Below are 17,405 nucleotides of genomic sequence, written 5' to 3'. Positions count from 1 at the left end.
GGACACATCCACATTTCTTTGGAGCTTCCTAGTCCACACTTCTAGCACATGAATATTAACAAGATCTCACCCAGTGGTAAGACAGACAGAGATCATATCCAAGCTTGTGCAAGTATAAACTATTTTAAAAACCCTTGTCAAAATTTTAAATAAAAGCCATTTCAAATACTAAGATTTCAAATACAAGATTCTTCAACAGAATTTCCATCAAAATGAAAAAAATGAGTAAAGTTGTACTGCAGGTCAAGTTCACTGCTATGCTCTGACACATAAATAAGATTATTTAAGGCAACAAAGTTACTCCTTGACACAAACATTCCTTTCCTTTCTATAAGTTAGAGGCTATGGGTATTAATTATGAAAGCATTTATTCACACATTTAGTAGTTACAAACAACAAACAAAGTATTGAAAGCTACAGCTGTTTTCTAACTTAAATGATATACCAAGGCATTTTCTTTTGCAAAGAGTATTTAGGAGGTAGAACTTATGTAATCTTTTTCAAGTTTACAAATGCGATAGAGTCTCCCATCAGATGATTCTACACTTTTAATTTAGCCACCAGTGCAGCATCTCAGGACAGATCATCTGACCTCAACTATTTTATGAAAAGAGAATGATATTCCAGAGTGATCCTCAGCAGTCATGGAATTGGCTAGTACTGACTGTACAAACATTAACAAATTCAGTATCATAACCCAACTCAGTCTCCCCCTTAGCAACTTCTGTATCTCAGGAGAATTTAAAAGGATTTTAGTTTGGATCTTTTAAGCCTTTTAAGGTAAAGGTTAAAAAGGAGCTTTGACAAACAAGCAAGGAAGCAGCAGAACCAGGAACTGGTGGTAAGCTAAATCATCAAGTAGCAAAATACATGAAGCAGAAAGAATGGAGTAGGGATTTCTTTTTTTTACTAAAAGCTAAAAAACACACACACAAGGTTTGTGTATGCTGTCACGCTGACACTGTATTTTAAAATGCAATGTTCACAAGAAAGTGTTATGTTGCTCCAAACCACACATTCTCCACACTTAATAAATAGAAAGTTTGTATTTTATTGCAAGATCTTTTTTTCCCATCTCGATAGTCTTCATAAAGGTGCTTTTTAGTAACAAGAAAGCTAAAGCTGTATCCACTGTACTAAACAGTGCCATCCTCCAGTCAAATGGTACAGAAACCTGTTAGCAGTGAACAAGAGCTGGACATTTGAGTATTATTGTTAGTAGTAATAATACTTACCTCTTTTATAATGCTTTTGTGCTGTAGGTTTCAAAGTAGTTTATTAATAAAGGAAGAATTATCCTCTCTTTACTGATGGAGAAATGGAGGCAGAGAGGGTTGAAGCGATTTGCACAGTGTCTCACAGCATGTCACTGACCCCGCTGGGAACAGAAATCAGTTCTCCTCACTCCCAACGCAGTACCTTATCCACAGAGGCCAATTTTTTGTTTTTGTATTGTATCTGTCTGCACATCAATAACATTCGAAGACCCCAGTCATAGCTGGGGCTCCACTATGCTAATCACATGAAGACACAGTCCCTGCCCCAAAAAGATTAAAATAACATTAGGGACAAGAGGCAACAAATATGTAGAAGAGCAAGGAGAAGGGTAACAGTAATCTCACTGTTACACAGATTACTAAGGTGCACAACTGGATGGTTCAGAAACTTTTCCAATCATTGTCTGCATCTGTTGTTGAAGAAGTTACCATTAGTTGGTAGATTCCTTATAGACAGTAAAACAGAAGTGGCTCTATGTCAAAAAAGGACAAGAGTACACGAAAGAAAGTGCAAAGACAATTGTTAGAAAGATAAATAGCGTGTGCACGTTCTGTGGCTGCTACTTTCAGCACAGCAGAAAGTGGATATAACTGAAGAGAGACCTAAATGGATCAGATTGGAAGTGGATAACTGAAACTCCTGGACGATAAAAGTCTGTACTTACTATACTGAAGGATCTGCATACTTGCAGTAAAAAGTCCATGCTAAAGTCTAATTTACTTCTGTTATTTCTTTAAATCATAATGGAGAATGCAACACAGCCAAATACAGATGCCAAATACCAAATTTCTTAATCCATCATTATTCTTCCATCAGTCAGATCTTTTCGTTTCCATGAAACAAGAGACCCAAAGTCTGTTTGAGGAAATAACGAACAGTTGCCCTAAATAAGGAACCTGACGTGAAGTTCATTTTCACTGAAGCCTTGATTACACTCCTCTTCTTGATCTTCCAATCACCTTCAACTTGTTGTTCTAGTACCTTTACCTGTGGCCTATTAAAGTCCCTTAAGTGTTTCAAGCATTGTTTCTAGGCAATGCCACCTGGAAGTAGCTGCTTTTTTTTTTTTTGAAAAAAAGGGAAAAAATTCCCACAAACCAAACCGAAAAATCCACCAACAGCAACAAAAAAAACAAGCACCAACTTTCATTCCTTTTTCTTCACATTTCATTCAACTGTCTTTCTTCTAGATAATAACAATTTAGATGGCTGATTGAAGTCTTCTTTACTAAGTACATCATGAAAATACCTTCAGATGAATAGAGTGTCTCAGTCATAAACTCTGCTACCTGAAAGCAAGGATGCAAAAAAAAAAAAAAAAAGGCACAATGAACTGCAACATCAAGTTGAGAAGAAAATTCCTGTAGTATATACTTCATAAACTGAATCATAGAATCACAGAATACCAGGTTGGAAGGGACCACAAGGATCATCTAGTCCAGTCTCTCAAGGTAAAAGTCTAGTTTAAATGAGATGAGTCAGCACCCTATCAAGCTGACTCTTAAAACTGACCAGTGTAGGGGAATTCACCACTTCCCCTGGGAGATTGCTCTGATGTCTGATTGATCTCATGGTAAAAAAATTTCTTCTGGAGTTCAACTGGAATCGTCCCAGAAGCAACTTGTGTCCATTACCCCTCGTCTTTTCCATGTGACTCCTTGTGAAAAGGGAGTCTCCATCTTCTTGGCAGCCAAACTGAAAACAGCCATGCTAAGATTTGGAGAAGTCAGTGGGAGAGTAAAATGTCATCTTCCTGTTCTGCTTTCCTATTCAGCAGAGGCTACAAAGATGTGATCATTTTTGAGAACTCAAAATCTAGAGACTGAAGAATCATGGTAACTGAAATTTTTTGACTGAATCCTTATCTCCTGAAGTCTTCTTTTTATGTGCACCATAAAATTGTGAGATAACAAAATCTTTTCAATTAACTTAAAAATTAAGCAGTACTCCCAAATTTATTACTCTCCATTCAGAGGGACTGATTTCAATTCTTAGGTGGTTTCAATTAATTGAAGAAATTGTTCTTTTGTCTGGCATTTTAATTATCCTCCATAGTAGATCTTGGAGCATCTTTTCATCTTAACGTTTGCTCTCCTGAATTGCAAATGACTGAGGAATATTTGCAGCACTAATTCTTAATGGACTACAAAGACTACACAGATGCAGTTAAAACAAGATTGCTTACAGTGATAACTCCAAGCTCAAGGATCCTAAATTCATGGAAGAATTGCTAACTTCACGTCAACAGCTTCGTGAATGGAAATAGTCTAGCATCACCATTGTCTGAGTAAAATAAAAAAGAATCATAAAAAAATATGTTCTGATATTATCCAGTTTTGGCAAAGATTTAGCATTGCTTCCACAAAAAACAGAATTGTTGAGTAATCCTCTCTGTGCTTTGAATAAAATTCAGCAGTGATGCTAAACCAGAAGACTGGAAAAATGCTACAGATCTTTACATGATACACAGTTCAGTCCCTCAGATCTGAACTGTGACGTCCTTTGGGGTGAGAAGTAGGAGGGGAGGGAATTTACACAGTTAAACTCCTCTGTGTTTTGTGATAACATATTATGAAATATGTCACTTAATTTATATCACAGTGAAGAAAAAATTAAGAATCTTCCTGTACGCTCAGACGATGACTAAGACCTCACAAACTGTTTTACTGCAAATAAAATGGATGACACGAAGGCAATCTGATCTTATCAGCTTGTTTATATTACATAGAATAATGCTGTTCCCTTTTAAGTAAACTATTTTCCCACAGAATTCAGCCTTTTTTTTTTCCTCTCTTATTGAAGAAGGGCTTCGCAGGTTAAGCATCATTAAAGTTTGTCCAGAAAGCATCTTCAATTCACCTTTCTTAAGAACCTTCTGTAGCCACACTGCTAAAGCCATGAAAGTTCATGTTTAAGAATATTCTGGAAATTTCAAAATAAGAAAGCAGGATGTGTTATCATTTTTTAAAGCTCCATAATGATGTCATCTGAGGAATAATGGAATATTCTGACAATAGGAGGAATACTTCTGTTGTTAATTGAGAAAATTAACTCATTCATTTAGTAGTCACTGAAATTTCCGCCTAGGGAAATAAGCATGGATGCTGGAGCATACGTTAATACACTAAATACATTTGTTTCAATGTTTTTTGTCCCCTCCTTGCCTCCCCTCCTCCTTGATCTTAACCTTCTGATCTTCTTTTTGTCAAGCACCTTATTTGAGGCTTGTGGTCGTTTTCTTGATTAGTATTCCTAAATTCTATTTTCAAGCAAAGGAAACCTCTTCCTAGGTTTTAGCTAAATTTAAAGCAGTGATAGAAGTTGAAGATCAGATGTTAGGGTGGTAATTCTCCTTTTTTTTTTCCCCTATATTTTCTTCAAAGTAAATTTTGTACTAGTAAGAAAGTATGAACAGGGTCACCTTTTATTTTCAAATATCCAGCCCTGTGAACAGTTTTGAAGGAGAAAAATTGAAAAGTTTTAAGTCAAGAAGTCACACAACTATGATGAGTTCAGAGTTTGTAGTTCTGGTAACCTGATATGAAAGTGTTTTGATTTATAAGCCTGTTTCTGCAGCTACATAGGAAAATTCTGTGAGGGAGACTACTTAATGTCTGCCGAAGAACCATGAACTGCCATGGTGAAGTCTGAAATTGCCATGTGTAGAGGAATTTTTTATTTTAGCTCTGGCATTTATTACTACCCAATTTTAATAATCTACGAGAAAGAACAGGTCGGAATTTTTTTAACTACATGCATACATGTGTCACAAGCAATAATTAGTATTTATCTTGTTAAAACAGCCAATAAGCATAACATACTAGGGGGGAGAGCTGTTTAAGTGAAAGATGAAGACTGCTATGCAACCTGTAACATTGTGAATTATGTAATTTCACTCTAACATTACTGTACACAGATCTTAGAAGAGGTTTTAGGAGTTTAAAGCAAGCAAGCAAGTGGAGTTAAAGAACAAGATACCAATGCAATTGGTAGAAATTATAAACCAAGAACAATTGAACTGATATATTTTCTTACCTTATATTTCCCCTGGTCACATCCACATAACGTGCTTTCCATTGTGTAGCTCCTTTGTACTCCTATCTCTCTCCAGACAACAACTCGCGCTGTTGATTCTTTGGACTTTTCCACTACAAAGCTGCAGCTGCCCATGGAGAATGCTGGGGCAGTCTGACTCAATATCTTAGGAAGTGCCTGCAGAACAGCAATTTGAAAAATACAGCAATTCTTTTATTCCACTAATGGAAGTAGGGGGGAGAGGAATATGCACTCACAAATTGTTATCAGAAAATTTTGCTGTAATTTAAATTAAAAGAACAAGAATGAAAACATTTCTCCATCTTGAGCTTTCAAAACCCAGTGTGTTCAAATGACAACAGGTTTGCCACTTCCTGCTTATTAAAACCCTCTTTTCTGAATTCAATTACTAAAACTAAGTGTCAGTCATACAGGTAAGAATCAGGACACAAAAGAATTCTTCAGGTGATCGCCATCTCCTCCTAATTCACCAAGCTATCTTTGCACAAATTAAGTGTACTGCATACCCCGTATATTGATTAATTTATTCCAGTTTCAGACTGCTTCAACAATCCAACTTGCAGACCTAACATAGGCAGTTTTTTATTAATACATAAAATTCATTCGTATTCAGCACATTACTAGGTGGATATTTAACTTCAAGAATGTGAATCAAAGTTACATGTACCTCAAAGTTACATGACAGCCTTGGAAAAAGCAAGAAACGGTTATACAAATGTATGCATTTGACTAATGCTAAATGACTGCTTTTTTCCAGCTTTCATTTGTATCAGTTAAGCCAAAACACATGACCACTTTAAATTTACTCTTTCAGTACTACACATATACCAGTATTAGTGTAAGCCTGCAAAAAACTTTCAGTCCACATTTTTGAAAGCAAAAGCCTTTCCCACAACTCTTAATGACTATTGGCTTTTGTGCACTACTGTAGTGCAGGCTGAAGTGACAAAACCCCATACAACCATGTTAAGCAGCAGACATGAATGGCATCAGTCTCAGCTTCCAGGAAAACGCACAAGAAAATCAAGGCACAATAGAGTTTTTTAAAAGTGAGGAAGATGTCAGAAAAAAACAAAAGCATCTGTACTAATTTACCCTTACAGATACTTAACAAAACTTTTAACGTGCATTTACATGCTTTTCAAGTTTAACTCTGCAACTTCTCAAAAAACCACGGAGTTTGGACACAATAGGCCGCACAGATTCGCAGTTGCCACACGGTGGCAGTGGAGTTACACAGAAGAAACAGGTAATGAGTAACTAAAATCTTTTGGAATTGTTGAAAGCTTATGCAATGCAATGGATGCTGTTTGTGCAAATTATTATGTATATGGATTATATGCACATGCCTTAACTTGCATATTTACACACACACACAAACTAGTATTTCTCAGTCCAATTCAGTATTTTTATTTTCTTGTTGCTAGAATATTGTTTGCCATCCTTAAGTGACTCTTTTTTCATCCAGTAATTATAAATGCCCAGAATCATATTTTCCATGTATTTAATATAAAGGTAACACTGAACATAAAAAAACCACATACTGGTAAAAAGATCAAAAAAGTAAATAACTTTACTAACATTGAAGCCTTAGCTGTATTAGTGTAGAATATTTAGAGCTCTTAAAATACTCTTAAAGTACATTGATGGACTAAAATGAGATCATTCTAAATAAGTCTACTTATGCTATAAAGTCACCATGTGCACAGAATAATATCAGGAAGTTATTTGAAAAATATATTCCAAATTCATGCCAAACTTACCCTGTAACCAGGGTCTTCCATCAGGTCACAAGAGGCAGCATTAACATTTGTGTGCCACATTGTCTCTTTGATGCTGCAGCCATACATAAATACATTCTTTTTACGAGAGTGACCATGATAATCGCAGTAGACCTACAATAAATCATTTGGCAAAATAAAGCCAAGGCACATGGAATTAAAATTTTATAAAAGCAATAGAAGGACAAATTTAAAAATTGTATTTGTACTGTTGAAAGTTTCAAAGAACAAATAAACACTACTTCTTATATAAATAATTTCCACATTAAGACAATAAAATGTAAGATCCATCTAAGTGAAGTTTAACCTTCTACTTCCTAGCAAAGGAAATTTATTTATGACTAAAGGTTTGCAGAAGACCAGTTCTCCGAGTCAAATTTAAGTGTGAAACAGTTTACAAGACCGTATTTAAAATGTTTATTTTACAGACTAGCTACATAGATAAGGTTAAAAAGATTCGTAATTGTTTACACACACATACTCACCAAAGGTAAACGTTTTATAGCAGCCAGATATTGCAGTAACCCTTTAGCATGGTAAATAGTGGGATGCAGATCTGGATTTGGATTTTGCCACTGTCTGTTTAAATCTTCTCCACTTAAAGAGCAACGGTGGCTATTGTGGGGGGGTGGAAAAACGCATGATGTAGTCTGTATTATCGTAATTTTAAATAAGCCTCCCCCCACCAAGTTTTCCTCATCACCACTGTTTGTTTGGAAGGAGTCTGGTAAGAAACAAACTTCAGTTTTCTAACATGCCAAATAATAGAAGTGTTTGGGGGTTTTTTAGTCATGTTACAGAAAACCCAAAAAAAAATTAGAAATAGCTCCTTATATGAAGTCAATTGTAATCTTGCTTATTTGCCAGTGAAACTGAAGGCTTGCAATTCTATTCAAATGCTAGTTCAAAATCAGTAATTTGAAATATAGGGTTATTTTTACAGTTTTGGTGTCTTGACTTCCGTAATATATAGACTAATGTCAACCAGAAATCTAAGACTAGAGACATGAAGTTGTTAGGAGACAGGTAGATGCGAGAAAAACAACAAAGTAAAAAAAAGACACCAACGAAAAAACCCAGTGAACAAATAAAGATCACCTCTGTATTCATTCAACCATCAGCAAGAACTTTTAAACTTGCAGAAATTCATGTTCATACAGTCTTCTTCAGCACATTTGTCTCTAGATAGTGTCTGCTGGCACAGATTTCTTAATTTCCCCTGTATTAAACTTTCATTTATATCCCAAATTATTTCATTCCAGGTGTTCTGTTACATATATAACCTTACATATATAAAGACAGTGTTTATTCAAATCCCTAACTTCTTTGATTTTTATTCTTTTGTTCACAAAACCTCTTAAAATACTACCTATAACTAGATAAGAAGGAATTGCAAATTCGTGATACTAAAACTTCCATTTCATATGAATTCCCTGTAACCAAGTAAATACAGACTGCTGAATGCTTAGTGATAGCAGTGTCCAAAGGTTGTGGAATAGCCCTTGAATCTATTAAGAAAAGTGGTAGTAAGTGAAAGAACTACCATTAACGTCTTGAATTACATCAGGATACTCTCTTATCCTTTCTCTTGCACGCCTATTAACTTTCCTCCCTATAGTAACATTTGACAACAGCCATTTCTATAACATTATTCTAAAACCTGTAATTTTTTTTTTAAAGTAGAAAGATTACATTAAAAAGCTTTCTTAGATACAAGGACTGTTCTTTTTCATGTGAACCATGAACTTGTTCAGCTTTTCTGAAAAGCAGCTGTGCTCTCATGTAACACTCTACACCTATTCAGGCCTGTAGTTCAGAGAGACAATTAAAAATGCTATGTCAAGTCACATAGGAATGATTATCATCCATGGACAACTGAAAATACATTTTATAAAACTGAAATTCATGGCACAATGCGTCTGCCCTTAAAAAGCCAAAAAAATGAAAAGTCTTAGCAATTTTGTAGGTGGTATGGTTTGGTTTTCTTAATATGTATTGCATTTGTGTGTTGATTTTTTTTTAAATAACAGATGCAAAGACTTAGTAGTACAGGTTACATATTTGTGAGTAAACTTATGCTTACTTTCCATTGATGACACCATCTGGATTGAGCATGGGAATAATTTTGAAAATGTAAGATTCTCGTAAACTTTGGGCACTTGGATTATTACTCATAAGGTATTCCAGCGTTCCCTTCATAACCCAGCTTGCATTAGTCTCTCCAGGATGTACACGAGCAGACAGGAAAACATAAGGACGATTCCCTAAAAGAAGTATGCATAGAAGTTGCAAAATCTTATTCAAGTTAAGGAAAAAGTTTGTTAGCTGAAAGAGGCAATAGCCTTCATTTATTGCAATGCAAAATACAGTACTTGAGAGTTGAGTATTATTGAGTATCACTATTATCGCTAGAGCTTGCCAGACTATTGTTATAACTGTCAATTACAAAACTCTTACCGTGGAGCTTTGAATTAAATCAGACAATTATACAGTCACAATTGGCAATTAAGATATGATGTCTTCAATGGCTTTTTCCCCAATATTCCAGAAAAAATACTGGAGTGGAGGAACAAACCAGGAACGCTGTCGTATCTAAAGCTCACATCAAATTGCTGTAGCTTAGATATCAGCTTTATGAAAGATTTTTTTGACAAGCAAATAATCTGAGCACTTGGAGGAAAGTTACTCAAAAGTCAGGTATTCTTTTCCAAGAAGTGTTGTCTGCAAACTGTAACTTACAAAAATATCTAGCAACTGATTTAAAATATATTAATATATATACTCTTATATATCCAGATATAAATATCCATATTTGACTACCACAAATAAATATTATTAAATACAAGGCAAATCCTTAATGTTGATGTCTCTTAATTTAATTAAGTACAGGAACCTTATTTCACATTGCTATTTTTACAATGCACAACAGTTAATACTATTTTTTTTTCCATAAATAGCTAGTTTTACATTATTGTCAGCTGGTAAGAAAGAAAAGTCATACTTACTGAACTGACAGATATGTTCATAGTAATTGGACCCTGGCATGGCTGTAATAGTGACTAAGGGACAACTGTTGCCAGCCAGGGTCTCACAGAGAACGTCTTGTCGAAAATATATCTGTTGAGGGTTGTGCATAGATTCCAGCTTCTGAAGATGCATCTTCACCCCAAAAATAACGAAAAAACACTTCAGAACTTTTGTAGTCATGTATAACAGAATATTCTACAGGTACTATTCAATCAATCTTGCTTTTTGTTGTTCTAAACAACGTTCAAGTTTCCATCATAATTTTGTCCATGAGATACTATTCTCTACATCTCTGACTGACTGAACACTCTATAGAGTCTCTTTTTCCAGCTGCTTTGAGGAAGATGAAGGCACAGAGGGTACATTATTTTCTACCAGATGATACTGTAATGGTATGTAGCAGGTAAGAACCTCTGCTTCATTAAGGTTATCTGATCAGGGACCTTTTCAGTGCAAAAGAGGTTAACAAGCAAAGGAAGAAGCAATAAACAGGAACAGAAAGAAACAAACCTGGTAAAAGACATAACTGAAACAACAGCAAAGACCAAAGTATCCAGTTTCTAACTAATGGGCCATTAAGAATCTACAGGAAAAGCTTTGGTGAAGGCCACCTAAGGGGCAAGGAGGAATAAAGAGGAACATATGGATTTGGTATATTCAAGGAGGGGCTGTGAGATGACACAAAATTTATGCACCTGATACCTACACACTGTCCTTAGCTATCACTCTGTGCAGCCTCACTCTGTCCATGCAAGTGCTGTGTGGACTAGGTGGAACTAACAAGAGAGGTGTGAGTGGATTTGGGGTCAGCAACTGGAGTGAGCAATGGTCTCAGCACCAGTAGCTGGAGAGGCCACACCTCGTGGGAGCACCTCTGTGGGTACCACAGACTTTGTGTCCAAAGTGCCAGCTACTGTCAGGATTGAAGCGAGCAGACGTTGTGCCAGTAGCTGGAGCTGAAGACAGTACAGGCACCCTTGAGTCTGTGGTGTCAGCACTGGAAGCAGGAGCAGGTCTCAGTGCCAGCTACTGGGTAAGCATCTTGGTGTTAAGCAACTGGGACAAGATCAGTGTGTGTCTCAAAAAAACAGCTAACAGGGTGATAATGCTGAGTGAAGCAAGGGAGGGTGCCTCAGTCCCAGCACTTCAGGAACATCAGTTATGAGCCCATGTGCCTGGTACCAGTTGCTGGGAGTGAGAGGCAAGCATCTGCATCCTCCCTGAAGCTAGTGTGCATTGCAGGTGTGTGTGCAATTTGCTAGCAAACTTCAAGGTGGACTGCCCAGCAAGTATGGGGGCCCAGGTTAGGGCAGGGGTATAAGGTGGACAGAGAGTCCATGCTGGCATCTGGGGGGAACCACTGCAGAGCACCTGTGAGACAAGTGTGTGAGTGCATGCATCTGCTTGCTAGAGAGCACCAGACCAGACTAGCCTGCAAGTTGGAGACCTACACAGCAGGTAAGAGAGAACAGGATCCAGGCAGGGGTAAAGGTCAGAAGGGCCATGCTAGTCATCCACAAATGTGTGTGCTTGTGGTTCTAAAGAGTGGCTGGGTGGACACTTTTACTAGTGAACAGCAATCCCTACCAGCTGGAGATGAGGAAATGGACTTTGGTGTCTGTAGTTATCTTTTAAGCAAATCCTGGTGGTGTTACACACAGTTGCTGTTGCAAGCAGCACTTGTCTATGCCAGTCTGTGTAGCCTGCAATGTGGGGGCAGGAGGGCATGTGCAAGTGTGTGTGAGTCTCTCTTTTTCTCTCTTTCTCTCTCTGAGATATACAGTCACACTCACTAGTGGTTGAACCTACAAGCAAAGAGGAAAGAAGCAGCCATGTCCATCACCCTGGGACAGAGACCTCCAGGTCCCTTGTCTGGGCTACAGCAGCCAGGCAGGAGGAACTGCTGGGCCCCAGAGCTGCTGGAGGCAGGAGCTGCTTGTAATGTCCCTTAACAGGTCCTTCTTCCAAGAGCAAGTATGGCTTAGTAGAAAGCTTCACTCAACACTGTTACACACTGACCACTGAATACCCAAGTTCACTTCTATTGCTATGACAGAAACAGTTAATAGGCATTCTAGCCAAGAGTTTTGCTTAGTATGAAACGCTTCACAACGCTTCTTTAGCCTAAAAAGGTCTCTACTTACCCTCTATAGAGTAACTTGAATAGTTCAGTTATGAAGAATATAGTAGACTGTGTATGTATACAGTAGTATATACAGTATATGTAGAACAGCAAGATACGAGTCGTTTGACTCAAACATAAATACTTCATCCAGTTAGCACAATTTCCAATCAATTATGAATTATGATTTCCAGAAAAACCATTTAACCTGCAAGTAAGTATCAATTTTATTTTTCCAGGACTGTTCTTTAGAAAAACCTGCACACTTCAACAGTCTAAACATGAGTATTTAACAAAAATTCTCCATTTAAAGGAGCATTTTGAACTTTATAAAAAGAAATAAGAAGAATTCACTCCTGTATTTCACATTGTCCAAAAGTATAACTATTTATCTATGTAAAAGACCATAATCTTCTCACCTTTAAAGTTGAGTATGTATATGGATAATGGTAAGCAAAGTAGCAGACATCATCTTTATGTTGGAAAGTCACTGTGAATGTAATAGTGTAATAAGATTTTCCTTTCTGACCTCCAGCAGCAATTGAACTTCTTGAAAAGTGATTCCTAAGAGTAAAATGAAGGTAATAAACACATTAGAATAATTTTTTTTCATATCATTGATTATTCCTGAACACATATTCTAAGAGGCAGGAAGATTTTTAGTGCTTGTTTCTATCTTTTGCATAAATCCCTGTTAAATACACTGGTTCCCACCATCTGTAAATATATTTTATAAAAGCACATTCACTCATATTGGGAAAAGGCAAGTAAACAAAAACAAATAACATAACAAAACAAAAACAAAAAAGGAAGCAAGCAACCATTGACCAAGAATGGTAACATATGGATATGCTGTACCATCTCATCCTGTGTTCCAGGATTGCTCTACAATGATTGCACCATAGAATACAGGAGCCTAATCAAACACCATGTGATCAATATTTCTGGAAGTTACTATTAAGATATCAAATAAGTATGCATATATACACTCCCTTAAAAACTTCTCTGGAAGAATATGTAATTTCTGACAGAAGTATGAAAGACAAACAGTTTATAGATTAGCAGTGTACTAACAAAATAAGACCCTATATATTTCAGTCACTTCTCTTACTCTCCATAGTAACACAGGACAAAAACTCTGTTCAGAACAAAACTACTAAAATAGAATTATCAAACTCAGGAGCAAATATTTCTCCTCAAAAACTGTACCACAAACCAATCCTCAGTGTATGATTTGCTGTATGTTTGGTTGGTGTACTCACTTATAGTAACAAATATCTGTCCCAACACGAGTCCAACATGGTCTAGAATTTAATGCTTCTTGAACTGAATACATAAGGGGCTGCATACCTTAAAGAAAAAAATGCATCTCACTTTTATGCTTAACATTAAAGATCTTAGCAGTAATAGACCATATCAACACTTGTATGTGATATTTTAAAAAAGAATCAGACCTACATAAGACCAAAATGAACTGTTTAAATGAAAGTTTTGGGTCTCACTCCATTCAACTCATCATTACAAAAAGGCTCCAAAGAGAATACAAAAAAATGATGCTATCATCCAGTCACCTGGATAGCTGGAAAATAACTGATGCTTCAGGACAATTTTTGGTTTTGAACAGTAACTCCTTAAATATACTCTCCAAAAAATAAAAACTTGAAGCTGAACACTTAATATGAAGTTACAGTAGAAAATAATATATATTAATTGAACATTATTTACTAGTCTGATAATAAATCAAAACACATCAGCTGATTCAGTCAGTGTACTTAAAAAAAAAGTGACTATCAGGTAAGTACACGCAACAAATGAATGAAGACCTAGTGTAACTGATGAAGATTAGTAAATAATTTAAAAGCACCTTATTACTGGTCAAACTACCTGGTATTGTTGCATTTTATCAGTATGAATTGTACAACTATTACAAAGAAGATGATGTTACTCTGTCCCAAGAGTTTGAGTTGGGAGGAAAGGGGAGCTTCTCCTCCTCCTTCTTAAAGTATGAACTTCAGAAAATCCAGCAGGGAAAAAACCTCCCAAAACAAATAGGTTTAAGCTGAATGACACACCCCTCACCCCAGACAAGTGAAAGAAAGCCATATTCAGTAAGCTAGTACTTTTGGATGAGATAGAAGCAGCAAACACTACCTGCTGGAGACTGCAAGTGTCACCTTTGAAACCCAGCATTTCAAATGAGACTTCCTTTTCCAATAATGTGACTCTGTTCCCATCAATAAGACAAAAGTGTTTGAGTATGCCTCCAAGTACTTTCAAGTCTGAAAATACTCCTCTATTGGGAAAGGAACTAATGATGACAGCTGTCACTCTTCTTGCACCTGTGGGGATCAACAGGCTTTGGTGCTGTCCCCCCCAGGCATAGTCTTAGGACAAATTTTAGCTGCAACCACTGGTAAATTTCTTCTCCTTTTGTCTCACGTACAAGCTCCATTTTAAAAACTGACAGTCAGTCTTTTAATATACTTTTCTTCTTTTTAACTGAAACTTGTCAAAACATGCTCTAGTAAAACTATCAAAAAAGAATCTGACCTGGCAACATGAATATACTACTGATCTGGGGGCAGAGGGAAGGAAACACCCAAGTTGTCTACTACAGATATTTTTCTACGTATTTCTTCTCAAAGTATGGGAAATGTATCTTACCGTAGTTAAACTGACTGTTTGACTTTTCACAGTTGATGATGTTAAACCGGTAACCAATGCCAGTTTTCATTCCACTGACTTCAAAGTAAAACCATTGATGATAATGATTGCTATTTATATCCGAGTTCAGAATTAGATCATACTCGTTTCTGAAGATTAACAGAAACAAATCATTTTTTAAAAAAAAGCAGAAATAAAAGGCCTTATGTATGAAAAGAAGAGTTGAAATATCTTACTTTCTGATCTGAATAACTTTGCGCAGGTTTCCAGATTCAAATTTGGAATTAAACTTCAAAACATCTGCTTCCTCTAGTACTGAACAACTAGAAGTAGAAAAAGAAAAAAGTGACCAAAATGACCAAAACAAACTTAACTAAAACAAGCGTATTAAGTTTACTTTAATCCTCACTTGATAAATCAGAAATTGTTTTGAACCCTCTTCTAAATACTGCCTGGGTATCAGAAACACTGTTACATTACATGAAACTTTCACTGAAGTTTGTCATAATAGTACTGATTTAACTATTACAAATTATATCACAGAGAAAGTAAAACAGGCCTAAGATTATCCACTGAATGTTTTCAGAAGGGTAAAAACTTACCTCAAATTATCAAGATCATACACAACTCTGTCTATAATGTCATTTTGATAAATCAGTCTTTCAATATCTTGAGATATTTTTGTCCTAAAATAAAAAGCAGAGTTCTCATTTAAATCGTTGCATAGTTTCCAATTTAAAAAAAAGGAATTACCTCATGTAACAATAAAAACTAACAAAGTTGACATGAAGACAGCAGGACAGATTTTCAGAGAGACCTCAGCCTCACCCCCACTTATGCGCACAAACTATAAGTATACATAAGTTTAAACCTACATACATAGCTGACTGAGTCCAATATTTGTATAAGAGGTAACAGTTTTCATGCACACAACTCACTGGGTTTTATCTTATGGAAAAAAATGCACCATTTCATACTTTATAGTAGAAGCAGGAATTACTCAAACATTACTTATTGTTAATGCTTTAATCTAGACCAGCACTTGATAACATTAGTAACTTGCATAAGTCCTACCATAACTAAATTAAAGAGTTTTAGACAGTAGGTCGTGCAATGAGTGTGTTAGTGCACTATCTTTTCACCTCTGGAGATCTAGGTTCATTTATCGACTAAGGAACAAATAAGAATGAATTTGGTGATGTCAGCCAAATGTCAGGTGTATGTTTATCCAGAACATAAAACCATTGCACAACTGGCAGTATCTAGGTCCTGGTTTGGAAAATTAAGAATATGTTGCAGTTCAAGAATGAAATATAGTGGCAGAGCTGTGTGGAAAAGCTTGCACAGCACCTGCAATAAGAAGAAAAGGAGGCAGATTAACAATGAAGAATAAAGAAACAGAGCAGTAAAGTACATTCAGGCTGGAAATTCTCCATTTAATTAAAATAAATAGTTAGCAAATAAGAAAAATAATGCAAGTGCACAACTCTAGCAGCTCTGATTAAATTAAAATTAACTGGAAAAGAAAACAAGTCACAAGTCCAATGTACGGACAAAATTGTAAAAAGGCCGACTCACCACAATTTATTTGATCAGGTTCAGCTCAGGGTAGAACTACAGATTTTTGATCTTGCACTTGATCTTAAACAACTCCTTAGATCTCAGAATGCCTCAGCTCTAAAGGGCCATAATACTTCCTATCATCACAGGAGTTTTGCCAAGACAAAATCCATTTAAGAATATCAGGCATTCAAATACCATAGTAATAACCAATGTAGACAAAACAAAAGAAGAAATGGTATTCAACATGCACACAAAAAGGAAAAGCAGTAGCAGACATTTTCAGGTTTCAAAAAATCAAGATAAAAGAGAAACTATTTTAAGATAATTAAAGGAAAAACACAAAAAACAACACTACCGATGTGAAACTCTGTGTTTATAGATTCCTTTGCGGATCCTGATTTACCTGATGACCACTTCTAAATGTCAGATGATTAGAAAATACTGAAGTATACAACACAAAACAAACTAAAATTTTAAGGAATGGAAAAAAGTAGGAATTAAAACCCCAATGTACAGAGTACTGAATTATATAGTTTTCTTCCCTAAAAGGGAGAATAATATAAAGCACTTAATTTATTCTCAATTACATTTTTCCAAACAATAACTTGGTGAGACATTTGGTGAAAGTTCCATGTTACTAAGTGTAAATAAAAAAGCAAACACATTCCAAAGTACAAATTCAAAAATATTGCATCTCCTAATATACTGCAAAACTAAAAAAAATGCCCTAAATTCCCTCACATCTCTAATAGAAATAAAAAGAAAACCCACTAACTCCTCACATCAGCCCTCCACAACATTTTCTTAAATTATAAGAATGGATTAAGACAACCATTTGTTTTCTAAAGAAGACTCAGCTGACAAGCAGTAACAAACTGCTTACATTAAGGAGAACATAAATCTCACTGAATGCC

At 36.0% G+C, this 17,405-nt stretch overlaps 1 protein-coding gene across 2 annotated transcripts in view; it reads right to left on the bottom strand.

The window, feature by feature from the left end:
• The window catches only part of AGTPBP1 (ATP/GTP binding protein 1), a 50,244-nt gene that overhangs the window by 13,255 nt on the left and 19,584 nt on the right, over positions 1-17,405 (bottom strand). For both annotated transcript variants that reach the window (XM_010194378.1, XM_010194379.1), the window contains exons 14-23: positions 15,531-15,614; positions 15,165-15,251; positions 14,929-15,077; positions 13,527-13,614; positions 12,684-12,828; positions 10,121-10,274; positions 9,199-9,379; positions 7,601-7,730; positions 7,098-7,229; positions 5,314-5,490 (exon numbers count right to left, since the gene is read on the bottom strand). In XM_010194378.1, coding sequence (XP_010192680.1) covers positions 5,314-5,490; positions 7,098-7,229; positions 7,601-7,730; positions 9,199-9,379; positions 10,121-10,274; positions 12,684-12,828; positions 13,527-13,614; positions 14,929-15,077; positions 15,165-15,251; positions 15,531-15,614 — 1,327 coding nt within the window. The remainder of the gene's footprint in view (positions 1-5,313; positions 5,491-7,097; positions 7,230-7,600; positions 7,731-9,198; positions 9,380-10,120; positions 10,275-12,683; positions 12,829-13,526; positions 13,615-14,928; positions 15,078-15,164; positions 15,252-15,530; positions 15,615-17,405) is intronic.

The sequence above is a fragment of the Mesitornis unicolor genome, unplaced genomic scaffold (genome assembly GCF_000695765.1).
Source record: "Mesitornis unicolor isolate BGI_N332 unplaced genomic scaffold, ASM69576v1 scaffold17381, whole genome shotgun sequence".
Taxonomy (NCBI): domain Eukaryota; kingdom Metazoa; phylum Chordata; class Aves; order Mesitornithiformes; family Mesitornithidae; genus Mesitornis; species Mesitornis unicolor.
Note: the sequence above shows the minus strand (reverse complement) of the source record. Positions and strands in the feature narration are given on the sequence as shown.